This window comes from Ochotona curzoniae, unplaced genomic scaffold, assembly GCF_017591425.1.
Source record: "Ochotona curzoniae isolate NIBS_2020 unplaced genomic scaffold, NIBS_Ocur_1.0 scaffold_2453, whole genome shotgun sequence".
NCBI classification, from domain to species: Eukaryota; Metazoa; Chordata; class Mammalia; order Lagomorpha; family Ochotonidae; genus Ochotona; species Ochotona curzoniae.
In genome coordinates, this window is record NW_024467094.1 from 19,915,252 (window position 1) to 19,943,074 (window position 27,823).

General features: G+C 45.1%; 1 protein-coding gene across 1 annotated transcript in view; it reads left to right on the forward strand.

The window, feature by feature from the left end:
- Positions 1-16,645: 16,645 nt before the first annotated feature.
- The window catches only part of PPM1D (protein phosphatase, Mg2+/Mn2+ dependent 1D), a 39,253-nt gene continuing 28,075 nt past the window's right edge, over positions 16,646-27,823 (forward strand). Inside the window, exons 1-2 of the mRNA XM_041000358.1 lie at positions 16,646-17,354; positions 27,248-27,476. Coding sequence (XP_040856292.1) covers positions 16,883-17,354; positions 27,248-27,476 — 701 coding nt within the window. The 5' untranslated portion in view covers positions 16,646-16,882. The remainder of the gene's footprint in view (positions 17,355-27,247; positions 27,477-27,823) is intronic.

Consider the following 27,823-nt stretch of genomic DNA (forward strand, 5'->3'; position numbering starts at 1 on the left):
CTGTGGGTAGGCAAGGTTAGGCTAGACTGTAATACCCACCAATGAGAGCTGGAATGAGTGTGGGCCAGTTGGGCTAGGCCACAATACCCACCAGAGTGCCAAGGCTGGGGGCAGACCATGTCAAGCTGGGCTGCAGCACCTGCTGGCTTATGAATCTGGGGTCACACCAGGTGTTTGGGCTGAAAGGAATCAGAGTGGGAATGGTGGAAAGGTAAACAGAGGCGCCAGTGTTGTTGTACACTGAGTAAAGCCACTGCCTGCATTGCTGGTATCCCATATTGGCAGTAGTTTGTGGCCTTGCTGTTTCACTTCTGATCCAGCTCTCTATTGATGGTCTGGGAAAGTACTGAAAGATGGACCAAGTCTTTGGCTACTGTCACCCACTTGGGAGACCCAGATGAAGCTCCTGGGCCCTGATTTTGTATTGGTCCAACCGTGGTCATTTCAGCCATCTGGGGCATGAACAGAGGGAAGTGCTCTCTCTTTCTCTCTCTCTTTCTCTCTTTCTATCTGTCTTTTCCTTCTCTGTAATTCTGACTTTCAAGTAAATAAATAAATCCTTTAAAAAAATACAGAGAACTAAGAGGGTCCCTCTGGTAACGTGGAACTTAAAAAAACAACCTAACTAATGGTTCACACCAGGGGCACTCTACACAGTGCCTGACACAGTCATAGTATAGACACTGCATGTGCTTATTTAAGAAAAACACAGCTTGCTGCTCAAAAAAAAAAAAAATAGGTCATAATTTCATGTTAAATTTACTCAACATGATTTGGAACTCCTTTAAGGGAATGCTGAACTCACAGTTTTATGGTTGTATTACTAAGAACTGTATTTTCCAAACTAGAGGGGAAAGTGCCATTGAATAAATGTGCTCTATTTCCAACTGATTTACACCAGGAGGAGGATTAAGGCATATCTGTATTTATAAAGAACGGAGAGAACTCAGCAGAACTTAATCATGACTAAAGTCAGGTCGGGGGACTGGGCATTCGATGCAACAGTGCTCCTTTTTGTGTACAAAAATTGTGACTTCAAAATGTCAACACAGAATCCTCTCCAGCAACTGAAAAATTTAAGTAACATTTATTTCAGACTAAAGTTTCAAAAAACTATGGTAACAATTCCTCCTTTAAATTAATTAAAGAATCTGACTGAAGGAAAAAAAAAACTAGCTAAGAAACCATTTTGAGCTACAAAGTCAGTGTGATAATAATAATAATAATAAAAGGCAAATACTTTTCATGAATTGTTCAGGAGAAAGGCAGACTGACTCACCAAGGCCACAAAGAAGGTCAGGTAGCTGGAGTTTTCAGTGGCCAGTCTGTGAAGACAACTCCCTCCCTCCACAGCTCCCCACCCCCACCCCAAACTTTTCTCTTTCTTGTAAGCAGTCACAGCCAAATGGGAGGAATGAGAGATAAGAAGGCAGGCTGAGCTCACCACACAAGAGACACTTTCCCTGAAGGACCTTGAACAAACTTTCCAGTGGGCATGAAACCCCAGCTCACTTTCCATCAACACTGTTTTCCTGCTGACAAAGCCCTAACCAGCTGTTTTCCCTCTGTTCTTTCAATCCTTCTGCTCTTTTCAATAAAACTCTCCTGCTAAAAATCATCTTCTCAGTTTGTTTATCTGCCCCTTAATTTGTCATGGACCAGAACAGAGAAAGTTCCCAGGATTCTCATCAGCTGGAACATGGCCACTACATTATCTTTTTACAAATGTTTTTGTTAGTTTTCAAGCTTGGATTCCTAGACCAGCCAATAATCAGTCTGAAGAGTCCTTTCAGTGTCTTGTCCTGAATGTCTTCTATCTTTGGCTTAAGGAGTCTGTGTGGGAAGGTTGGGCTTTATACTTCACACAGTGCCAAAGACAGCCTTGACTTTTATTTTCTGCTCAGACAAATACTTAGGGGCAGCGAGGGGTGTATGAGTCCTATATCTCTTGTCATGTGCACAGCCTGTGCTTTCACATAGCCATTTAGATTTCACAAACAATGCTGAAGCTTGAGGCCAGTGCCATGGCTCAACAGACTAACCCTCCAGCTTCAAGCAATGGTATCCCATATGGGAATGGGTTCATGTCCAAGCTAATCCACTTTTGGGTTTGGTTCAATTCCAGCCATTGGCTCAATTCCAGCCGTTGTGGCCATTTGGGCAGTGAACTAGTGAACGGAAGATCTTTTTTTTTTTTTTTTAAGATTTATTTATTTTTACTACAAAGTCAGATATATAGAGAGGAAGATCTTCCATCAATGATTCACTCCCCAAGTGACTGCAACGGCCAGTGCTGTGCCCATCTGAAGCCAGTAGCCAGGAACTTCCTCCAGGTCTCCCACGTGAGTGCAGGATCCCAAAGCATTGGGCGGACCTCAACTGCTTTCCCAGGCCACAAGCAGGGAGCTGGATGGGAAGTAGAGCTGCCGGGATAGAACTGGCACCCATATGGGATTGTGGCACGTTCAAGGCGAGGACTTTAGCCACTAGGCCACACTGCCGGGCCCCAGAAGATCTTTTTTTCTCACCTTCTCTCTGGGAATCTGCCTTTAAAGAAATGAGTAACTTTCAAAAATCTCTCACTTTTTCTCTCTAGAAAGGAAGAAAAAGAAAAAGAGAAAGAAAGAGAGAAAGAAAGGAAAGTAAGAAAGCAAGGAAGCCAATGCTTTTCAAAGTTCCCTGATTTTTGAATTCTTCAATATTTGATTTCCAGCCTGTTCTTCCTTTTCCTAACTGGAAACACTGCCTTGGGCAACTTCAGTGTTGCAACTTTGATAATACCCTGGGGAAAGGGTGGTTTTTTGTTTTTCAGGTAAACTAAGTTCTTTGTTAAATAAGAGTTACAGACTAGGAAAAAGAGAGATGTTTCCTAGCACTAAAAGTCGGAGTGAAGTATTGATTATGTTCCACAAGTCAGTCCTCTCCAATGCTTACGAGAATGCTGGCTTTTTTGCCACTGTTACTGCTGAGCAGAGGATGGAAAGCAAACAGAAAGAGCATTCCATCCCCAGGTTAAAACCTCCCAGATCAATATTCCTGCCTAAGTTTAATAATTTTGAATAGACAATTTTGTTGTTCTTTGGAATTGGTAAATTTACAAAGTTTTAAGATAGTTGATATCAGTTATTTTGCTTGTGTTTTCATTGCTTTTGTGGAAGAGCAAATTCAGTTTTTTACTTTCTGTTCTGGAAGTTGATCTCCAGGCAGACTTGTTCCCAAACATAATGTAAATAAGGTCTCCTACATGTTTACCGGAAAAGTATTTTATGTTTTCCTGTTTTGTCCAAATCAAAAGCAATAATAAAAAAATAGATTTGTATTAAAATTATTATTTTTATTTAAAATGTTTAAGTTCTATTCATGGGCCCAACATGATGCCTCAGTGGCTAAATCCTCACCTTACTAAATCTTCATCATCCACTGTTGTACCATAGCCCCAGCCTTATCTGCCAATTCCTCACGGTCCAGTGTGCCTAATACTTGTCCCAACGCCAAAAAAGCACACTCCCTTGAGTGCTCACTCTCTCTCTTCCTGGGACCACCTTCCTCTGTTCTGAGTAAAGACCTTCTGTGTGATTAACTGCTTCTGGGAATTGGATTTGTGGCAAATATTCTTTTTTTTTTTTTTGTAAGATTTATTTACTGGGCCTGGCACCATAGCCTAGCAGCTAAAGTCCTCACCTTGAACACGCCAGGATCCCATATGGGCGCCAGTCCCCACATCCCCGCTTCCCATCCAGCTCCCTGCTTGTGGCCTGGGAAAACAGTCAAGGACGGCCCAACACCTTGGGACCCTGTACTCACATGGGAGATCTGGAAGAGCTCCTGGCTCCTGGCTTTGGATCGGCACAGCACCAGCAGTTGTGGTCACTTGGGAAGTGAATCATTGGACAGAAGATATTTCTCTCTGTCTCTCTTCCTCTTTCTTTATATCTGACTTTCCAATCTGACTTTTTTTTAAAGATTTATTTATTTCTATTGAAAAGGCAGATATACATAAAGGAGGAGAAACAGAGAAGATTTTCCTTCTGATGGTTCACTCCCCAAGTGAATGCAACAGCTAGAGCTGAGCCAATCTGAAGCCAGGAGAAAGGAGCTCTTCTGGGTCTCCCACGCGGGTGCAGGGTCCCAAGGATTTGGACCTTCCTCCACTGCTTTCCAAGGCCACAGCAGGGAGCTGGATGGGAAGCAGGGCCGCTGGGATTAGAACTGGTGCCCATATGGGATCCCGGGGCGCGCAAGGCGAGGAGCACCTTAACCACTGTACCAGGCCCCCATTCTGACTTTTTCAAAAATTATTTATTTATTTGTTATTGTTATTATTATTGGAAAGGCAGATGTACAGAAAGAACGAGATACAAAGAGAAAGATCTTCTATCCTGTGATTCACTCCCCAAGAAGCCACAATGACTGAAGCTGAGCTGATCCGAAGCCAAGAACCAAGAGCTTCTTGCAGGCCACAATGGTGGCGACTGAGTTCCTAACTCCTGCTTTGAGTAGGCTCAGCCCTGCTCTTCTATCTGGGAAGTGAGTCAGTGAACAGTAAGTTCTCTGGTTTTCTCTCTCTCTCTCTCTCTCTCTCTCTGCTCTCTCTGTCAAACAAATGCCAGCGAACAGGTATGTGCTGGGATCCTGAAACCTCTTCATTGCACCTGAGGCTCAATAGTGCCCTCTACTGATAAGAGGCTACCTGTAAGTAGGGATTTGAAGATTTGTACTTTCTCTTGTGGAACATTAGAATTGAGAGACACGTGAAATCTAAAAATGATGGATCTCTGGGACTGAAGGCCATGTAGACTTGAGACACAGAGACATGTGTTTTTGTCCAATTCTACTTTCTATTACCAGTGCCTAAATAGTACTGGTCCGTGGTAAATGCTCAATAAATATTTGCTGAGTGCATGTGTGCTGATGAACATGCAAAACCTGCTCTGCTGGGCAAAGCCTAGATGGGATCCTTTATGTTACTAGAAAGATAAAAGAGAAAAATTGCTTTGGTTCCTGACAAGTCCCTGACCAAACTTCTTATTAGTCTTACCTGGGCTTCCTGTCCTCTAGTTCTATGAAATACCCCTGTGTCTGTACAACAAATTCCTTTTCTTATTTCTTTTTTTAAAATTTATTTTTGTTGAAAAGGCAGATTTACAGAAAGAAGGAGTTATAGAAAGAAAGATTTTCTGCCCACTGGTTCACTCCCCAAGGGCCAAGACAGCCAGAGCCAGGAGCTTCCTCCAGGTCTCCCATGCAGGTACAGGGTCCCAAGGCTTTGGGTCGTCCTCAGCTGCTTTCCCAGGTCACAAACAGGTAGGGAGCTGGATGGGAAGTGGGGCTCCTGAGATTAGAACTGGTGCCCATATGGGATCCCGGTGTGTTCAACGCGAGGACTTTAACCGCTAGGCCACGCCGCTGGGCCCAACACATTGTCTTATGTATACCTTTTCATGCTATATTAATTTAGCAATATGAACTAGTGCTCTTGAACATGCATGAAACTGACATAAACTGTATATTTTACCACATCAATTCATGCTTTTAGCATTGTTCCTTTCGTATCATTTGTTTCCATGTTAACCAACTGCACCAGTTAGGAATGCTTCTGCCTGAGAATAACAGAAACTAGAGTGATTTATGCAAGGCAGATTTTTTCCCCTACAAAACAAGTAATCTGGAGATGAATGGCTGTTGGCGTTTTCTCTGTTGCTCAGTAATGTTGGGCCAGAATCTCTGTACTTCTGGCACTTTCCTTCAGAGTTGTAAGCAGAGGAATTAAGCAGTGCCAGGTGCGTTTATCTCCAAAATACTCCAACAAACTTCTGTTTATATCTCACTGATTCTCCGTGTGGCCTCTGTTCAGGAAAGAGGATAGTTAGGAGATTCAGCCTCTGGAGAGAAGGTAGAAAATGGAGAAAGAATCCAGGAATGACTGATAAGCAAATCAACCAGTGTCTGACATATTGTTCCGAAAAGAACATTCCTTCCATTATCACAGTCATTTGAATGTATCATATTTTCTATTTAACCATTGTTCTGTTTGATATTTCAAAATAATGAATATCCTTATATCAGTCTTCCTGATAGTTATTAAAATCTTTATCACATCACTGCACAGAAAAAATTGGCTATGAATTTTGTATCTTCATGTACCAGAGAGGTTTCTGAACCAAAAAAGCTGAATATTTTTTTTAAAGATTTATTTATTTTTATTACAAAGTCAGATATACAGAGAGAAGGAGAGACAGAGAGGAAGATCCATCTGATGATTCACTCCCCAAGTGACCACAACAGCTGGTGCTGTGCCAATTTGAAGCCAGGAACCAGGAACCTCTTCTGGGTCTCCCACGCAGGTGCAAGGTCCCAAGGATTTGGGCCATCCTCAACTGCTTTCCCAGGCCACAAGCAGGGAGCTGGATGGGAAGTGGAGCTGCCGTGATTAGAACTGGTGCCCATATGGGATCTCGGTGCATTCAAGGTGAGAACTTTAGCTGCTAGGCCATGGCACCAGGCCCAAAAGCTGAGTATTAAAAGATTACTCCCTCAGGGCCCGGCGCGGTGGCGCAAGTGGTTAAAGGTCCTCGCCTTGCACACCCGGGATCCCATATGGGCGCCGGTTCTAATCCCGGCAGCCCTGCTTCCCTTCCAGCTCCCTGCCTGTGGCCTGGGAAAGCAGTCGAGGACGGCCCAAAGCTTTGGGAACCTGCGCCCGCGTGGGAGACCCGGAAGAGGCTCCTGGCTTCGGATCGGCATAGTATCGACCCGTTGCGCTCACTTGGGGAGTGAATCATCTGACGGAAGATCTTCCTCTCTGTCTCTCCTCTCTGTATATCCGCCTTTCCAATAAAAAAAATAATAAAAATAAATCTTTAAAAAAATAAAAGATTACTTCCTCAAACATCAGTTTCTTGAGGTGTAAATTCAATTTTCTTTAGTGAGGGAAAGGTCATAAAATAATACTATTTGTAGAAAACTAGTAAACACACAAAAATAATTTCCTTTTACAAAGAAATCAATAAGCTCTCACAACGTAAAAAGTGTGCTCTGGGGTCAGCCTTGTTGTGCAGTAGGTTAAGCTGTCATTTCAAAGTCCAGTGTCACATATCAGAATACTGGTTCGAGTGCTACCTACTCCTTTCTCATTCACCTTCCTGCTAATGCAGTGGAAGATGGCCCAAGCACTTGGGTCCCTGTAGCCCATGTAGGACACCAGCATTGAGTTCCTAGCTGCTGGCTTTGGTCAAGCCCGATTTTGGCTTTTTTAGTCATGTGGGGAGTGAACCAAGAAAGAGAAGACTTCTGTTTCTGGTTTTCCCTCTCTCTGTAGCTCTGCCTTTAAAATAAATTAAATAAAAAACAAACAGCTTGGTATATGCTTGCAATGAAAGAATCTCAACTGAACTTGAACTGTGGCAATGTAACAAGGTGGAGGCATCCACCATGGGGGGAGAGTTGGGGGAGGGGTTGGGGGAATCCCAGTGCCTAAAAAACTGTGTCACATAATGCAATGTGATAAAAAAAATAAATACATAAAATGTAATTTAAAAAAACAAACAAACCTGAATTCTGAATTAATGCATAAACAAAATTAGGACACATCAAAAAAGAATACAAGAATCACAGATCAGACCACCTAGGATGAGAGCAACATTGCAAATCAGAAAAATGCAGGATAGTTCAGAGTCAAACCAAACAAGACCAACGAGACGAGTCACAGGCCATCTGCAACTGCTTAGTGAGGAGGACCAGATTTCTATCTGGGTCATTGAAGATTATGTTGCAAGTGAAGAAAAATTCAAGGCAAGCTGGTTTCATTAGGAAAGGAAATGACTGTTGGTTAAGAATACTGGAAAGTTCAGGGATGATTATGTTTAAATACAGATACCAGAACCTTGCTTCCAGATTGATTCCCTTTCTGGTAGCAGAATGGCTGAAGCAGTCCCAGCAGTACACCCATTAAACACAAAGTCTTAAAAAAGAGTATCTCTTCCAGGAGCTCCATTAGAGAGGGGAAGCTTTTCTACCTAGTAAACACTAGCCAGGCTTCCTTAATACCAGGTAGGTGAGGGAAATGAGATATGATGGTTTAGAGGAGGGGAAACTGGAGGACATGTCTGGGTCAGGCCAAAACATCCACTCACGTGGGAAACATGGACTGGGCTAAATAGCATCCCCTGGGCCCAGCATGGTAGCCTAGCGGCTAAAAGTCCGCTCCAGTCCGGTGCCAGTTCTAGTCCTGACAGCCCTACTTCCCATCCAGCTCCCTGCTTGTGGCCTGGGAAAGCAGTTGAGGAAGGCCCAAAACCCTGGGACTCTGCACCCACGTGGAAGACCCAGAAGAGGCTCCTTTCTCCTGGCTTCCGATTGGCTCAGCTCCAGCGGTTGTGGCCACTTGGGGAGTGAATCAACAGAGGGAAGATCTTTTTCTCTCTCTCTCCTCCTTTCTGTATATCTCACTTTCAAATAAAAATTAAAAATAAATCTTTAAATAGCATCACCTGCCGCCCACTGGCATGTGCTAAAGTTAGGGCTGGAGGCATGCCTTGTATGGGTTAGTTTGAAGTACCCGCCCAAGAGTGTTGCATTGAAGCAGGGGGTGGTGGGCCATGTCAGGCTGAGCTGAAGTACTCAGTGGCAGATTCTGTAGGGAACTTGTGGGCTCACCTCTGATGGACTGCAGCACCTTACTGATTGTGCAGTGCTGGGTTTGGTGACTGGCTGAGTCAGGCTGGATCATGGAAGTTACCTGACACAGGAGCCATGGCTGGAAAGGGGCTGGGCTGAGTCAGGCTGCAGCACCTGTTGGCACATGCAAAGGCCAAAAGTGAGGGAAAATCATGTCAAGCAGGGCCATGGCACCTGCCAGTATGCTTGAAATCTAGGACTAGGAGTGAGCAGGTAGGGAAACTTGCGGAATTGCCCTACTAAGCCACATATCCCACTGAGAAGCACAATAGCTGGGGCTGGGAGCCAACCAGGCAATCAGAGTTATAGCACTCATCAGCATTTGCATGGGCCAAATCTGGAGTCAGGCTGGTCTGGGCCAGGCCACAGTACCCACTGGCACAAATGAGACTCAGGATAGGTTATGGACTATGCCCAGCTAGGCTGGGCTGCAACACCCGCTAGCAAGAGCTGAGATTGTGGGTGGGTCATTTCAGGCTGCGTTAAAGCAGCTGCCAGCACTCACAAGACCTGGGGCTAGGAACTGGTCTGGTAGAACTCTTGGGATGCTTCCACTGGACTGCAGCTCCTACTGGTGACTGCAACTGGGGTTGCAGGTGGATCAGGCTGAGTAAGGATGCAATATCCATCAGCATGCATGTGGGTTGGGTTTGGAGATAGACCAAACTGGGCTGGGGTGCAGTACCTGCTGGTGCTTGTGAGAGCCAGAATGGGTGTGAGACAGGCCAGGCCAGGCTGCAGCATGTGCTGGGTCACAAGCAAGCCGAGTCTGGGGCTGGGCCAGGCTGGGCTGGGTTGCAGCACCAGCTGGCAGATGCTGGGACTAGGTACAAGTTGTATCAGGATGTACCATGATTACCCCTGCTAGGAACAAGATCCAGGACTGAGAACATGCCTGGCAGGAGGGTACCTCCTTATAGCCTGTACCTATTGCTTGTAAGCACAAGAACCAGAGCTTGGAGCAGTCCAGACTGAACAAGGCAGTGGCACCTTTGGCATATATGATGACTGGATCTAGGAGCAGGTCAGGCTGAGCTAAGTGCAGCACCAGATGGGGTGTGGGCTGGGCTGGGCTAGACTACAGCAGAGGTTGGCACACACAAAAACCAGGGATGGGTACAGACCTGGTGGGGATTATTAAAGGTTGTCCCGACTAGGCTTTAGCACCTGCTGGTAAGTGTGAAGACCAGGTCTATGGTGGGGTGCCTGGGCTGGGCTATAGCTCAGTTCCTGTGAGATATGGGACTTAACAAGCTGCAGCCATTGGTATATGCATTGGTTGATGCAGATGGCAGACAGCACCGGATCCTGCATTGACTGGGGTACCCAATGCATTAGTCTGAGATCACTCCAGATGAGGTTTCTTAGGGGACTCCCTAGTTAGACCACTAGCCTCAGACCCTGGCCATAGGGGAAAATCACAGGATGTGTCACCCAATTTTGAGTACTTTCTTAGTTGCTGATGCCTGTGCAGTGGACTGCATGCCCAGATGCACACGGGGGACATGACAGCCAGTTCATCTAGACCAGCAGGGATGTCAACTGCCTTGTCAGAGGACGGAAAGCACAACAGGCTAAACAATTCTCCTGGCTAAGTTTTGCAGCATGTTCCTGGGTCAGTAGATGCACTCAGGTGAACTTGGTCAGCCAACAGACCTGGAAAGATTTTTCTCAACCCTGGTACAATGAAGCCAACAACTTCTCAGAACTATCAAAACCACTTGAGTAGCACCCTTGGAATACTGTTCTCCAGATCAGGGTCTCTAGGGCATCATCAAAGGACATCCCTGGGTGCTTATGTAGTTTGACAGCAAGGAGTGGCCCTCTCCACCTTCCCCTGTACCTGACCTTCCCTACCCTAATTAAAGGCCCACATGGGCATGCATCCCTCTCAGTTTTGTAAACAATATTAAAAATAACATAAAATAAAATAAATACATTTTTAAAAAGACAACACTTAAGAAACTTGCATTCTACAATGGAGTACCTGAGTTTGATACCCAGCTCTGGTTCCTGACTCCAGGTTTTGCTAACGCACACTGAGAGGCAGAGGTGATACCTCAAGTGACTGAATACCTGATCACCCTGTGGAAGACTCATTGAGTTCCAGACTTAGTCCAGCCACAGCCTTAGGGCAGACTAGGACAGATGGGGAATAAATCAGCAGACAGGAGCACCCTCTATTCTGAGTTTGTCTCTTTCTATATCTCAAATAAATTGAAAAGTTTAAGTAAGGCTTGGTGTGATGGCTCAATTAGTTAATTCTCCACCTCCAAGTGCTGGAATTTTACATGGGCACCATTTATGTCCCAGCTACTCCACTTCTGCTCCAGCTCCTTGCTTGTGGCCTGGAAACCCGCAGAAGATGGCCCAAAGCCTTGGGACCCTGCACCCACCTGGGAGACCTGAATGAAGCTCTTGGCATTTGCCTTTGGATCAGCTCAGCTCCAGCCATTAAGGTCACTTTTGGAGTGAATCAATGGGGATGGAGGATATTTCTGTCTCTCCTTCCCTATGTAAATCTGTATTTCCAATAAGAATAAATAAATCTTTTTTAAAAAGTTAAGGTAATAACGATACTACATCTCAGAGCATGCTGAGCCCTTGTTGACAGACTTACACTTTATATGCGCACTATTACTCCTACGTACTGAGTCAATGCTTGTTCACAAACCTGTTTGTTCCAGTTATTCTTGTTTTAATTATGTATTTAATTAAATGTTATGTAACATGATCAAACACTAGGGGAAAAAAAATAACTCTCCCTATGAACTCTAGATGTATTTTTTTGGTGAAAAACTTGAAAAAGGCATATCAATTTTTCAGTTAGGTATGGGGAACACTACTGTGAGATTTAATTGTGGGGTCAGGAAAGTTATAACACCCAGAATGATTCTATATGGAGAAAATTCATATGCTGTTTTGTGTACTTATTTTACTTTAAAAATGTCAGAACAGGGCCCGGCCTAGCAGCTAAAGTCCTTGCCTTGAACACGCCAGGATCCCATATGGGCACCAGTTCTAATCCCGGCAGCTCCACATCCTATCCAGCTCCCTGCTTGTGGCCTGGGAAAGCAGTCGAGGACGGCCCCAAAGCCTTAGGACCCTGCACCTGCGTGGGAAACCTGGAGGAGGTTTCTGGCTTCTGGCTTTGGATCAGCGCAGCATCGGCCATTGTGCTCATGTGATTTGTGAATCATCAAACAGAAGATCTTCCTCTCTGTCTCTCCTCTTCTCTGTATATCTGACATTCCAATAAAAATAAATAAATCTTTAAAAAAAGATGTCAGAACAGAAAGTCATAGGTAAAACACCAATGAAGTGGATTATAGAAGAAAGAGGGATACTGAACTCCAAATAGCAGATTTATCTACAGTAAATATCTTGGTCCTATATCAAAAGATTGGCCAATCCATGTGTGTTGAACCACATGTTAAAATATTTAAGATGGGGTCAGCATTGTTTCGAAGCAGATTAAGGCCAACATCCCATTGGAACAATGGGTCAAGTATGAGCTATCTCACTCCTGAAACAGCTCCCTGCTAACGCACATGGGAAAACAGCAGAAGATGATTTAAGTATCTGGGCTTCTACCATCCCGTGTGAGACCTGGTCAGAGCTCCAGATTCCTAGTTTCAGCTTGGGCCCAGTCCAAGTTGTTACAGATATTTGGGGAGTGAACCAACAAATGAAAGAACTCTGTCTCTCTGCCTTTCAAATAATGTCCTTTGAAAAAAGATTTATTTATTTTTATTTCAAAGGAAGATGTATGAGTGAAGGAGAAATAACAGGCAGTGTCTTCTGTCTGCTGGTTCACTTCCAAGATGGCTGTAACAGTCATTGGGCCCTTGCACCTGCGTGTAACAGGGTTGGATCAGTCTAAAGTTCAGAGCTAGAACTTCTTCCTGCTCTCCCACATGGGTGGTGGGCACACAAGCACTTCAGCCATCTTCTGCTGCTTTCCTGGTCATTAGCAGGGAGCTGGATCATAAGTGGAACAACCATGGCACACAAATCAGTACTCGTTTGGGATGCGGACATCTCAAGCAGAGGCTCTTCCACAATGTGGCATAAAAGGTTAAGCTGCTGCCTGGGACACCAGCATCCCACTGTGGTACAAGTTTGAGACCTGACTGTTAACGCTTCTGATCATCTTGTTGGTGGTGGTCTGGGAAAAGTAGCAAAACATGATTCAAGTACTTGGGCCTCCAACACCCACATGGGAAATACAGAAGCTCTGGGCTTTAGCTGGCACACCTTTGGGTGTTGCACAACCATATGAGGAGCAAATTGCAGAGAGAGGATATTTTTGTCTGTTTGTAATTCTGATATCCAAATAAACAAATAATTATTAAAACAAACAGACAGGGCCTGGTGTGGTAGCCTAGTCTTCCCATTGCATGCGCCAAGATTCCATATGGGAGCTGGTTCTAATCCCAGCTGCTCTACTTCCCATCCAGCTCCTTGCTTGAAGCCTGGGAAAGCAGTTAAGGACGGCCCAAAGCCTTGGGACCCTGCATCCACATGGGAGATCTAGTATCTTCTTTCTGTATATCTGACTTTCTAATAAAATAAATCTTTCTTTTTAAAGATTTATTTGTTTTTATTGCAAAGTCAGATATACAGAGAGGAGGAGAGACAGAGAGAAATATCTTCCATCTGATGATTCACTCCCTGAGTGACCTCATCGGCCAGTGCTGTGCCGATCCAAAGCTAGGAGCTAGGAACCCCCTCCAGGTTTCCCACATGGGTGCAGGGTCCCAAGGCTTTTGGGCCATTCTCGACTGGATGGGAAGTAGAATTGCCGGGATTAAAACCAGTGCCAATATGGGATCCCAGCGCATCCAAGGCGAGGACTTTAGCCGCTAGGCCAGCGAGCCTTTAATTTTCACAAAAATTAAGAAGTGGGGTCAGTGTTGTGGTATAGTAGATTCAGCAGACACATATGGCATCACATATGGGAGATGCCTCCACCTATAGACGCTGGTTTGTGTCCCAGTTGCTCCACTTTTGATCCAGCCCCCTAGTAATGCTCTTAGGAAAGCAGAAACAAATTGCTGAAGTCCTTGGGCACCTGCACTCATGTCGAAGATCCAGATGAATATCTAGGATTCTGGCTTTGGCCTGGCTGTTGTGGCCAATGTGGGAAGTGAACCAGTATACAGAATGTCTCTCCCACTCTCTTTTAAATAAATGAATTAATTTTAAAAAAGATTTATTTATTGGGCTCAGCACAGTAGCCTAGTGGCTAAAGTCCTCACCTTGCATGCATCAGGATCCCATAGGGGTGCCAGTTCTAATCCCGGCAATTCTGCTTCCCATCTAGCTCCCTGCTTGTAATCTGGGAAAGCAGTCAAGGATGGCCCAAAGCCTTGGGACTCTGTACTAACATGGCACATCTGGAAGAAGCTCCTGGCTCCTGGCTCTGGATTAGCTTGGCTCTGGCTGTTGGGGCCACTTTGGGAGTGAATTAGAAGACAAACGATTTTCCTCTCTGTTTCTTTGCTTCTCTGTATATCTTTCTAATAAAAAGAAATCTTTAGGGCCCGGCGCGGTGGCGCAGTGGTTAAGGTCCTCACCTTGCACGCCCAGGATCCCATATGGACACCGGTTCTATCCCAGCAGCCTCGCTTCCCTTCCAGCTCCCTGCCTGTGGCCCAGGAAAGCAGTTGAGGACGGCCCAAAGCTTTGGGACCCTGCACCCGCGTGGGAGACCTGGAAGAGGCTCCTGGCTTCGGATTGGCATAGCATCGACCGTTGCGCCCACTTGGGGAGTGAATCATTGGATGGAAGATCTTCCTCTCTGTCTCTCCTCTCTGTATATCTGCCTTTCCAATAAAAAAAAATAATAAAAATAAATCTTTAAAAAAAAGGAAATCTTTAAAAAAAAGAAACAAAAATTACCTTTATTAATATGTAATTCCCTTTGTCCTTGCTAACCTTTCTTTTTGTTTCTGGAACACACCAAAGCTTAGGGTTTTCTGCATTAACTCCTCTTTCTCTTTGGAATGTGCTTCTCTCACCCCCAGCGGCTTTACAAGGCTGGATTCTTGCTGTACAGATCTGTCAGATATTTCCCAACCATCTAGTATGATGTAACTGTGTGACTCTTTCTATCACATGACTCTTTTTCTGACTTATCTCTGTCCTATCTCACCATTTTTTACTTCTTTGCTCATTGTTTTTCTTTCCCAGTTTGAATATAGGTTTCAGGAGAACTGGGAATTTTCTCATTCATTGATGTCTATTGTAATCTCTAAACAAAACATTAAGTCAATTAATTAACAAAACTAATTAAGTGGGGGACAGCATTATGATTAAATGGATAAAGCTGCTACATCTGACACTGTTGCTCCATGTGAGCACAGGTTCGAGTCCCACCTACTCCACTTCTGATCCAGCTGGTGGTTAATGTACTTGAGAGAAGCAGAAATTAGCCCACATGTTTGAGTCCTTGCACTCAATATGGGAGACCAGGATGAAATTACAGTTTCCTGGCTTTGACCTGACTCAACCCAAATTTGTAGCCATTGAGGGAGTAAATCAATAGATGGAAGAGCACAGTGTCTCCCCTTCTCTGTAACTCTGCCTTTCAAAATATTTTTTTAATATGCAAAAGAAACATTATAAGATTTACAAAAAAAATTTTCTGCAAAAAGATTTACTTATGGGGCTGGTACCTGGTGTAGCATAAAGGTTATGTCACTTCTCCATACAAGCTGGAATTTCCCCCATTCGTGTTTTTAAAAGACAGGAAGATATTCTGTGCATTGGTTCACTCCCAAAGTGGCCATAACATCGAGAGCTGCGCAGATCTGAAGCCAGGATCCTGGAGCTCATGTGGGTCCCAAGGCTTTGGGCTGTCCTCAACTGCTTTCCCAGGTCACAAATAGGGAGCTCCCCGCTCCCCGCTCCCCATCCATTTTCATACTCTAGGGCATCTGATCTAGTTTATTTTGGGCAGGGATAGTTTTAATATATTTTCATTGACTTGAGGTAATTTTGTTTTACTGGTATATGTTTTGTTTTTGTTTGCTTTTTGCACTTTCAGTCCCAGTTTTGTACTGGTCTTACTCCATTACCAATCCCACAGGCTGCAGGGCAATGCCCATATGAGAACTGAAGATGAAGTGGTGAAAGGAAAAGAGCATTTAACTGTTTCATTACAAAAACATTTGCCCTCTAAGGTTTTAATTTTCTGCAACTTTTTTTAAGCTCTTCATGACCTACTGGGAGAGGCAGGGGGCGATAACCAAGGCAGTTTGTATAAACTATTTTCAAGTTCCTGGAAGGACACTGCAGGAACCAAACACGGCATCCAGGGCTGGTCAGCAAAAGCGCTGCCTTAACAAAAGCTGAGATAATCTGTTAATAATTAGTTAAAACAGCGCCTTTTGTGTTTCTGACATAGGTAGTTCTGTGACACTGAGTAAGCTGATGATGGGAATTTAAGTTCTCTTAACAGCAATATGAGTCAGCTTCCCCCAGCGCCAATTCCTGGCCGGACGCGTTCCACTCAAACTGTTCACAACCTTCGAAGAGAGGTTTCCCGCCATTTCACTTCAATGAGTGGACGGTACAAGACCCCATCTTCAAATCACATTATTCATATTCGCAGAAGGCCTGAGCATATCCCACTATCTCTGAAAGACGAGCAACAGAATGCGCGGGGAGGGAGGAGGTGAGAGGCCGCATGACGACCCCAAGGACCCCGACTGCCCGGTTAAGCTCTCAAGGACGGGGGAACACAACCGGGGCCAGCGGTGAACGAGCCGGTTCGCAAGGGCGGCGAAGACCGCGGCGGCGGGCGGAAGGAGCGCGGCCGTTGCCAGGACGGCGGGGCGGGCGCGCCGCATTCGACTCCGGATTGGTCGGGAGCCCAGAGCCGAGTGACGACAGTCGGCGAGAACGCCTAATTTGTGAGGTGGGCGCGCGCGCGGGCGGGGAAGGCGGCGGGCGGGGTGGGGGTGCGGGAGGCGCAGCGCGCAGGCGCAGCTGCTCGGCACCGCTCTCCTCAGCGCTCCGGCCCAGCTCTCGCGGACAAGTCCCGACATCGCGCGCCCCCCCATTCCTCCGGGACCGCCCCCTCCCCCTTCTCGGCGTCGTCGAAGATAAACAATAGTTGGCTGGCGAGCGCCGAGTGTGTCTTCCGACGCTGGATTCGGCGGGCTGCGTGGGGACCGGCGGGAGCCCGGCCAGCCCGGCCATGGCGGGGCTGTACTCGCTGGGAGTGAGCGTCTTCTCTGACCAGGGCGGGAGGAAGTACATGGAGGACGTTACTCAGATCGTGGTGGAGCCGGAGCCGACGGCTGAGGAGAAACCCTCGCCGCGGCGGTCCTTCTCGCAGCCGTCGCCTCCTCAGCCGTCAGCGAGCGCTCTTCCTGGCCGCGAAGTCTCCGGGAAAGGCCCGGCGGTGGCAGCCCGAGAAGCTCGCGATCGCGCCGGCGACGCCGGGGCCTCCCCGGCTCCCGGTCGTTGCTGCCGCCGCCGTTCCTCGGTGGCTTTTTTCGCCGTGTGCGACGGGCACGGCGGGCGAGAAGCGGCGCAGTTTGCCCGGGAACACTTGTGGGGTTTCATCAAGAAGCAGAAGGGTTTCACCTCATCCGAGCCGGCGAAGGTTTGCGCTGCCATCCGCAAAGGCTTCCTCGCTTGTCACCTCGCCATGTGGAAGAAACTGGGTAAGTTCCCTGGCTTGCTGGGCGCCGGCTTTCCCCCTTCTTCCCTTTTCCTCTCTCCGCTCCGGGGTGGTTGGAGGGATTTCTTTTTTCTTTTTTTTTTTTTTTTTTAACCAGGGCGGTCCCGCGCGAGCCGCCGGCGTGGAGAGCGCGGCCGGGGAGTGAAATTGAGACCTCTCGGGCACTGGGCGCACTTCCCGGTGCCGTGAGGGCCGGGCGGACAAAGTGGCCTCCCTTCAGCCGCCCCCCTCCCGCCATCAGGAGGGGGTCGTAAGCGGCCCTCAGCCTTGGGGGGTCCTCATTTTGGTGCCAGTCGGCGACAAAGTGTTTGAAACCTGGCGCCAGATTTGGGTCAGAGGCAAGTGGTAGGACACACGCTGCTGCTCGGGTCAGAGGGAGACAGAGGGGGCTGACAAAAAAAATGGGAGGGTTTCGTTAGAATCGGTCATGATTTTTGCTTTTGAAGGATTTGTCCCTCACCCCCACTCGATTGCCTCCTGTCAGTGGCGTTAGTTCTCCTGAGGGACCCTGGCTGGCTGAGTGGGGTGAAGGGGCTCGGCTCCTGTAGAAGGGCTGGGATGTCATCACCCAGCAATTGGGAAGGGATTCTGCTGGGGATCCCGTAGTGTTTTAGGACCACTCAAAAGTAGAAGCGCAGAGTGAGTTGTTACCTCTTGAATTGGCCCCATGTTAGGGATGTGCTAACTTCCGCTAGGGCTCCCCCCACCTCTTTGATGGAAGCTAATTGCATGCATATATCACTCAACAGTTCCTGCTGTGGTAAAAATACTTAGAAATTGCAAATACCGATCCAAGCGGCAAAAGATAAGGAGAGGAGTTATGTGTGCCAACTGGTTAGAAAGATTGTAATTTCTAAAAATTCCGCTTGATTGTCGTTTGTGGTTACTGTTTCAATCGAAGTTTTGAATGTTTTCTAAGGCAACTAGTGTTGCTGTTGCCTGGACTGGTTATAGTTGTTTATCTCTTGCCATAGATAAATGACATGCATCTTTGTTAGAAAAAAAATACTTTTCATTTCAAAAAATCATTCATGGGAACACATCAGAGTTGCTTATTCCCACTGAAAAGGCAGACAGAGAGAAGAATGTTAAACAGTTGTCAAATACAGAACATTTTAATAAAGGTATTGTTAGAGTTGTAGATTAGCTGGTTTCAAAGTCTGTTTTCCATTTGCTTGGCTTTTTGCCAAGAATTCCTTGATTGACGTAGAGATCCACCAGTAGGCTCATTGGAGGCGGTTCCCATCCAATCCCAGGCGACCCTATTCCGGATTTATTTATTTATTTTTGTTGTTGTTGTAGGGACGGTAGAGCTAAAGGCACTGTGGTGTCTTCTACAAATATGTCGATCATTGAATGCAGAGGAACTGGAAGTGGCAAGCAAGGAAATAAGGAAAATTAGACACAAAGAACTGTTTAGCCTTGCTTATTTTGCAGTAGATTTGCAATAATATGAATTTACCGTTTGCTTGAATTTGAGGAATTAAAAAACATAAACTGTTACTTGACCATTCATTTTAGAAAAAGTTTGTCTCAGATTCTTGAGTGCCCCTTCATTTTTTTTTTTTTTTTAAAGATAACTTTAAATTCTGTTATTCTATAGGCCAAACCTTTTCTGGTCCAGAATCAGCTTCCCTGTTAAATAATACCAGTTTCCCCTGTTTTCTCACATTAATCTATATACCTTTTCTCAGGACATACTGAAATACTGTTTTCTTGGATTCTTTCCCCTGGAAAAAAAAATTGAAACAAAAAAAAATTCGTTATGTAAAATCAAATTTATTTGTAGTTTGCGAAGACTTCTGTTTCTTTTGTAATTAAGCATCTGTCCTGATTTTTTTTTAAGATAGAAAGGAGAGATTCTATACACTGGTTCAGTCCCCAAGTGACCACAACAGCCAGGGCTGAGTGAGGTCACAGCCAGTACAGAGGATTTTAACCCACATTTTCCATATGAATGCAGGGGCCTAAGCACTTGGGCCTTCCTCAGGAATGCTTTCCCAGGCTGTTAGCAGGAGCTAGATTGGAAGTGGAGCTGCTAGGACATGAACTTGCACCCATGTGTGATGCATCTCATGCTGAGGCTTTTCCCTTTCTGCTGCAATACTGGCCCCTGTTTATACTTTTTTTTTTTTAAGATTTATTTATTTATTTTAAATAGTTATACAGAGAGAAAGAGACACGAAACTTTTCCATCTGCTGGTTCATTTGTCAGATGACTTCAAAGACCATGGCTGGGCCAGCCAAAGCCAAGAGCCAGCAGCCAGGAGCTTAATCCAGGTCTCCCACGTGAGTGGTGAGAGTCCAGATATTTGGGTTGTCTTCCATTGCTTTTGAGCAACTGGTTACAAACGTGGTGCTGCCAGTGTTTCAGGCAGTGGCTTTTCCTGCTATGCAATAATATTTTTGTAATCTTCAGTTAGTGGCTTAACACAGTTAAACTTTTTGGACTCAGAAACCATGTAAGGGTTTTTTTTTTTGAGAGGGTTTTTGAAGAAACAGAAATAGTATACTTTAAAATTTGTGTTTAAGTTTAAAAAATTATTTAATGGAAGGAGAGAGAAATCGAGATCTTTCATGTACTGGTTCAGTCCTTAAATCCTGCAACAACCAAGACTGGATGGTGCTGAAGCCAAGAACTCTGTGGGTGGTAGGGACCCAACCACTGAGCCGTCCTCTGCTGTCACACAGGGACACGTGTTAGGAAGCTGGATCAGAAGTGGAGGAGCTGGGGCTCAAGACCAGGTACTCCAGTGTGGGTTGTGGGAAATCTAAGTGGAGACTGACTGAATCAGTGTCGCACATGCTTTCCTTTGAATATCCCAAGTGTTTTTTTTAAGGATGAGTTTATTTGAGACAAGAGTGTGTGCTTCTATTTGCTGGTTCCTTCCCTAAATCGCTGCAACAGTTGAGGGGACTAGCCCAGGACAAAGCCATAAGTTTGAAACTTTTTTTTTTAAAAGATTTATTTATTTATTGGAAAGTCAGATATACAGAGAGGAGGAGAGACAGAGAAGAAGATCTTCTGTCCGATGATTCACTCCCCAAGTGAGCACAGCAGCCGATGCTATGCCAATCTGAAGCCAGGATCCAGGAACTTCTTCCAGGCCTCCCACACGGGTGCAGGATCCCAAGGCTTTGGGCCGTCGTTGACTGCTTTCCCAGGCCACAAGCAGGGAGCTGGATGGGAAGTGGAGCTGCCGAGATTAGAACTGGCACCCATATGGGATCCTGGGGCGCGTTCAAGGCGAGGACTTTAGCCACTAGGCCACGCCGCTGGGCCCGATGTAAAATCTTTTTTTTCTGTCTCTTCTTCTCTCTTTAAAGAGGAAGCTGAAGCAGAGCAGCTGGAACTTAAACAGGGGCCTGAATAGGGAATACGGAGATTGTGAGTAGACATTTAACCTTCTCTACCACAATGCTGGTCTCAATGAGCAAGTGTTTTTTACTTAGTATATTAGTCTTTAAAATGACTGGTGCTCACTTCGGCAGCACATATACTAAAATGATTGACTGGGGCGCACATTGTGTAGTGGATTAATCTGCCTCCTATTATGCTGGCATTGGACTTCCAGTCCAACTCCCTCTAATGGCCTGCGAAAAGGAGCAGAAGGTAGTCCAAGTGTTTGCTTCCCTGCCACCCGTATGGAAGACATGGAAAAAGCTCCTGGCTTTGGGCTGAGCCAGCCCAGCCCTTATGGCCTTCTAGGGAGAAAACCAATGGAAGAAAGAATTTGTGTAACTCTTGCCTTTCAAATAATAACTTTAAAATGTAATTCTTCCTTTCTTTCAAGTAAATAAGTATATATATATATGCTTATTTGAAAGGTGGAGTTACTCAAAGAGAGGGAGAGGGGAAGGGGGAAAGGAAGAGCGAGAGAGGTCTTACATCCCCTGGAAAGACTATCAGAGCTGGGTCAGTCCAGAGCCAGGAGCTTTTGGGTCTTCCACATGGATTGCAGGGACACCGTATCTGCAAGCAGGGTGTATTGCTCTTTGTATATTTTTTTGTTCATTTTATTAGTAATTTTTAATTGTATAAAATTTATTTTTGATAATTTTTACACATTTGATTAGGGTGTGAAGGGTCAAGGGCTAGAGGATGAGATCATTGTTTTGACATTCTCTTTTTTTCCTTTCTGTATCTGGGAGGAGGGTAGAATTAAGGGGAGAAGCCCCACCCAACCTCCCACACATCCCAGGATCCCCCACATGGAGCGTGCTTCCAGGGTCCTGCTCAAGTGGTTTCGATAGTTCAACAGTTCTGTGTTGTTTCCAATCTTGCCACTCCAATCACAATGAAATCTCTCCAGACTCCACTGGCTGGCATAGTCCACCTTAGAGTCTTTGTTTGCCCAGAGTTTCACTGCCAACTCTTGGCTGGGGTTAGTGGATTGATTTGTCCTGTCCTTCATTCTGTGTTATGGTACCAGGTGTCCTCTGCAGGCTCCAGGCAGGCTCCAGTGTACTGCCATGTCCTCTATGTGCATGTGGACATGCTGTCCACTGCACGGTCTAAGCTACTGAGGAGGCCCAGCTCTAACATGTGTTCCATGATCAGACCATGGACCCTGCAGTTTCCTCCATGATTGGAGTTCTGAGTCCAGTAGTTGAGATGAGGGGAATGGTTTCCCAAAGAAGCTTCATCTGAGGTGATCCCAGACCTCATTTTTTTTTAAAATTTTATTTTCAGACCTAATTCTTGTGTGTGCAAACCAATACAGGGTCTGGCACAGTCAGTCCGTTGCCCAAATTGGTCCACGCACACACTGTTAATTGAAATTGCTGGGTCACTTGTCTCCAGCCCTGACTTCTGTGCAAACTAATGGGCACATTCAGGCCCCCATGCAAACCAGTGGGAGCTAAAGTCTAGTCATAGCGACCTACCGTGCCCGCCTCTTGCGCTGGTTCCTGTGCTTACCAGTATGTACAGCAGACTGGTTCTGTCTGTCCCACTTCTCTTTCAGCTCTTATACATGTCAGTGGGTATTGAAGTCTAGTTCAACTCAACCAGGCCCATACACCTGCCGTCGGCTGCCACTCTGTCTAGCCATTGCCTGTCCCAATCCTGGTTCTCATGCTCACCAGTGGGAGTGGCAACCCAAGAGGGAGGTGCCTATTGTTTCCCTACTGGGCCCACTCTCACTCCTGCATCTTGTACTCTCCAGGTGATACTGCAGAGTTTTCCCCCATATGCCAGCATCTGTTAGCTGCAACAAAGCCCAACCAACCGTCACCTACTCTGGCTTATGCATGTTCCAGTAGGTACCGTTGTCCCTGGTCCAGTTTTACATGCAGGCCAACAGGTGTTATAGCCCTGTCCGGCCTGGTCTGCCCCCAACCCCAGCTCTCACACTCACCAGTGGGAATAGTGGCTCAGCAGGGGAGCTCCCTGCAGACCCTCTGCCGAGTCCTCCCACTCTCCCCTGTGCCTCACGTGTGCTGGTTGGGTGCTGTGGCCCAGTCCGGTATGTATGGCCTGCCTCACCTAGGCATTTGCCAGTGGGTGCTATAGCCTGGCCCGTACTCTGTTCCAGTTCATGCTGGTGGGGACTACATCCTAGTCAGCCCAGCTTTTAAAAAATATTTATTTATTTTTATTGGAAAGTTAGATTTACAGAAGAGAAACAGAAAAATCTTCCATGTGCTGGTTTACTCCCCAAAGGGTTACCATAGCTGAAGCTGAGCCGATCTGAAGCCAGGAGCTAGGAGCCTCTTCCGGGTCCTTGTGTGGGTACAGGATCCCAAGGCTTTGGGCTATCCTCGACTGCTATAAGCAAGGCCATAAGCAAAGAGCTGAATGGGAACTGGAGCAACCTGTACATGAACTGGTGGCGGCCTTATGGAATCCTGGCGCTCACATGGGATCCTCATGCTTGGAAACTGAGGATTTAACCATAGAGCCATCACTCCAAGCCCATAGACTGCATTTGTATGTCAGTCTGTTGTATGATTTTAATTTTCAGTTTTCAGATTACTGATTTTTTAAAAGATTTATTTATTTATTTATTTTTGTTGGAAAGACAGATATACAGACAAGAGAAGATTTTCTGTCCAATGGTTCACTCCCCAAGTGACCACAATGGCTGGAGCTGAGCCAATCTGAAACCAGGAGCTAGGAACTTTTTCCAGGTCTCCCACACAGGTGCAGGGTCCCAAAGCTTTGGGCCGTCCTCGACTGCTTTTCCAGGTCACAGGCAGCGAGCTGGATGGGAAGCGGGGTTGCCAGGGCCAGAACTGGCAACCATGTGGGATCCCGGCTGGTTCAAGGCTAGGACTTCAGCTGCTATGCTGTTGTGCCGGGCCCCTGATTACTAATTTAACAGTCTTTTAAAATGTTAATGTAGGACGGTTTATTTTAATATGTATAGATTTGTTTAATTGAAAGACAGTGTAAGAGAGAGAATGCCCATGTGCTCCAGAGAAAGAGGTCATTTTCTAATGGTTCACTACATAAATGGTTGCAATGATTGGGGCTGGGCTGAGCTAGGAACGCCATCCAGGTGTCTCATATGGGTCATAGGGGCACAAACAGTTGGGCCTTTAGTCACTGCTTTCCTAGGCTCATTAGTAGTAGGGATCTTGATTGGAAGCAGAGCAATGGCAGTTTATTACCTTGACTAGTAATAGCTTAATTCACAAATGTACACTTTCATATAGTAGATTTCTTCTGGAAGTTGTTTTTTTTTTTTTTAAGATTTATTTATTTTTATTACAAAGTCAGGTATATAGAGAGGAGGAGAGATAGAGAGGAAGATCTTCCGTCCGATGATTCACTCCCCAAGTGAGCGCAATGGCCAGAGCTGTGCTGATCCAAAGCCAGAAGCTAGGAACTTCCTCCAGGTCTGCCATGTAGGAGCAGGGTCCCAAGGCTTTGGGCTGTCCTCTACTGCTTTCCCAGGCCACAAGCAGGGAGCTGAATGGGAAGTGGAGCTGCCGGGATTAGAACTGGCATGAATATGGGATCCCGGTGCGTTCAAGGCGAGGACTTTAGCCGCTAGGCCACGCTGCTGGGCCCAGTCTTCTGGAAGTTTGTGTAAAGTACATATTATGAAAAAACTGCGTGGATTTCAAAGTGTTTATGCAACAAAATATGCATCTTTTAATTCCATTTTCCCATTAACTTTTTCAAGTGTTCATGTATATATTTATTAGATTTCATCAAACAGTATACAGACTTGATGGCTTCAAACGAAGGCATGTATTGCTTCATGTATCAGGGTTCTAGAAACCTGAAATGAAGGTATTCTCAGGGTTTCTTTCCTTTGGAAGACTTTGAGGAAAAATATGTTTTGTATCTGTCTTAACTGTTGTTGGCTGCTGGCATTCTTGATATTTCTTGATTTGTATCTGTTACTTAATGTCTGCTTCCATCTTCATGTCACCTTCCCCTCTGTATCTTCTCTTTTAAGAACACTGGTGTTGGGATTTAGTGGCCACTTTAACCTTGGATGATCTCTTTTTTAAGGTTCTTAACCTAATTCTGCAAAAACGCTTTTTCCAAAGAAGCTCACCTTCACAGGTTCTGGGTAGATTTTCCATTTTGTTTGGTTTTGGAAGATACTGTTCAGCCTATTAAAAGGATATTGATTTTGTCTCAGATTAACTCTGGGCAAAATACTAATTGCTAAAGGAAAAAGATAACAGTGGAGGAGTGGGGTAGGCAACACCTTAAGTAAATATACCAGCAGTTTTAGTGAGAAAAATCATAGATATATATTCTTTGGAATATTTTGGAAAGAGAAGATCATAGTTAATATTTCTACAATATTTTTGTTGAAACAGTGTAACTTAAATTTAGATGCGAGAAAATGTAAGACCTAAATTGAGAGATGTTATTGAAATGACTGGCTTGATATTCTCAAAAGCATCAGGGAAACACTGAAGAGTTGTTCTACATTGGAAGAGATTTAAGAGATGTGAGAAATAAATAATACAAGGAAGAATTTTTTATATATCAAGCCTGGTATTAGGATAATGGATGAAATTTGAAGGATGAGAATTGGCATCAGAAAAGTTGGTTTAAGACACTACTTGAGGGCCCGGCGTGGTGGCGCAGTGGTTAAGGTCCTCGCCTTGCACGCCCAGGATCCCATATGGGCGCCGGTTCTAATCCCGGCAGCCCCGCTTCCCTTCCAGCTCCCTGCCTGTAGCCCGGGAAAGCAGTCGAGGACGGCCCAAGGCTATGGGACCCTGCACCTGCGCAGGAGACCCGGAAGAGGCTCCTGGCTTCGGATCGGCATAGAATCGGCCGTTGTGCTTACTTGGGGAGTGAATCATCGGATGGAAGAGCTTCCTCTCTGTCTCTCCTCCTCTCTGTATATCTGCCTTTCCAATAAAAATAAAATAAATCTTAAAAAAAAAAAAAAACCCTGCTGCTTCAGAATTAGGCTGGACTGCAACACCCATTGGTTCCAGTGGAAGAGAGGGCTGGAAACAGAACTGACCCAGCAATTGCAACCACCAGCTAATTAGGGCGATGGACTGTACCAAGCCCTGTGCTTGCAAGTACACACAAGAATCTGGTCTGGGATCACCTCAGACAAAGTTTCTTTGGGGATATCACAATCGAACTGCCAGACTCAGGTCCCTAACCATGAAAAGACAGAGGACAGACCAAATCAATCAACTACCCCAGCCATATGTTGGCAGTGAAAAACAGGGCAAATGGAGACTCTAAGGTGGACTAAGTCAATCAGTGGATTCTTCAGCAACCTCATTGTGCTTGGAATGGCGAGACTGGCAGCAATTCATAACTGTTGAACTATCAAAACCATTTGAGTAAGACCCTCGGAATATGCCCCACATCAGGGACCTGGGGTGGGTGGGAAACTGAGTGAGGCTTTTCCTTTTACTTCCCCCTTTATCCCAGATACAGGAAAAAAAATGTAGAAATAATAGTCTTACCCACTTTCCTGTAGCCCTTGAACTTTTGTGCCCTAATTAACTATATAAAGATTACCAAAAATAAAGAAAAAAAAAGCTACTGTTTCAGATGCCTACATTCTGTTTCAGAGTGCTAGTTTAGATCCCAGCTGCTGTGTTTCTCATCTGGCTTCCTGGTAATGCATCCTGGGGAGGCAGCAGCTGATGGCCTACTTGGGCTTCATCTCAGTTGGAGCTGAAACCAGGAGCCAGAAACTTAATCCCAATCTTTTTGGGTGCTGGCAATATACTTACTTGAGCTAACACTTTTGCGTGCCAGAGTCTATCTTTTCAGAAAGCTGGGATCAGGAGCTGGACATGGGATTCCACATCACCTGTTGAGGGATGAGGTAGCTAATCATTAGGCTAAAATGCCTGCTGTGCTGTAAGTTACCTAACCATTTAAAACACTGATATCCTCCTCTGCAAGTTGAAAATAAAGAGAATGATCTGCCTCATTTCATAGGTTTGCTACTAGTATTATTTAAGATAATGCATGTGAAGCTCACAGTACATTACCTGGTATGAGTTCTCAATAAATGTAATTTTAGGCTATAAATATTCAAAAGTTATTTAAAAACACATAAAATAGCTTTTTCTGAAAATCTTCCAGGAATATTAACAGATATTAAATGGCCGGCTAAATGATATCAAAAGCTTAAATACATCATTGTCCAGAAATGTAATTAGGCTTAAGGTAATACATGTATCCTACAATAATTTCTCTTAGATTGTTTAGAGAGTTATAGTGTGATTGTGTTATTTATAAATTCAATTTTTCAATGTATTGATTAATGGATTAACAATTTTTTTTAGTGTTGAAAATATGTTTTTTAAGCTTTTTCATGTTCAAATGTTAACACTCTTATTCAGGATATACTGTTTTTTGTATTCTAACACTATATTAATGTTTATACCTTGAAGAGTAAAATATGTTATTTCTTATTACAGCAGAATGGCCAAAGACTATGACAGGTCTTCCCAGCACATCAGGGACAACTGCCAGTGTGGTCATCATACGGGGCATGAAGATGTATGTAGCTCACGTAGGGGACTCAGGGGTGGTTCTTGGAATTCAGGATGACCCGAAGGATGATTTTGTCAGAGCTGTGGAGGTGACACAAGACCACAAGCCAGAACTTCCTAAAGAAAGAGAGAGAATCGAAGGACTTGGTGGGAGGTAATCATTCTGTTCATTTGTCTTTCTTGTCCTGGTTCTATTTATCCTTTTAGTCAAACTAACCTACTTTTCTCCTTAACTGAAATTAGTTTCTTAGTGTTATGGGTTTTTTAGTTTGCCATATGCAGACCCCATGGGTATCCATGTTTATTTTCTTTTGAGTTGCCTGTTTCACAGAATTGCTCCAGTGAGAAATATTTTGGCCTCAAAATAAGAGTACATAGAATTTCTTACTGAAAATATTTATATATAAAAATACTGCTCAGTCTGGTGCTCAGATTTTGGATAGAGTGGTTCTGTGAGTTTCAGAGTAGAATAGTTTAAGTATGGCTGGGTAGGAAAAGTTA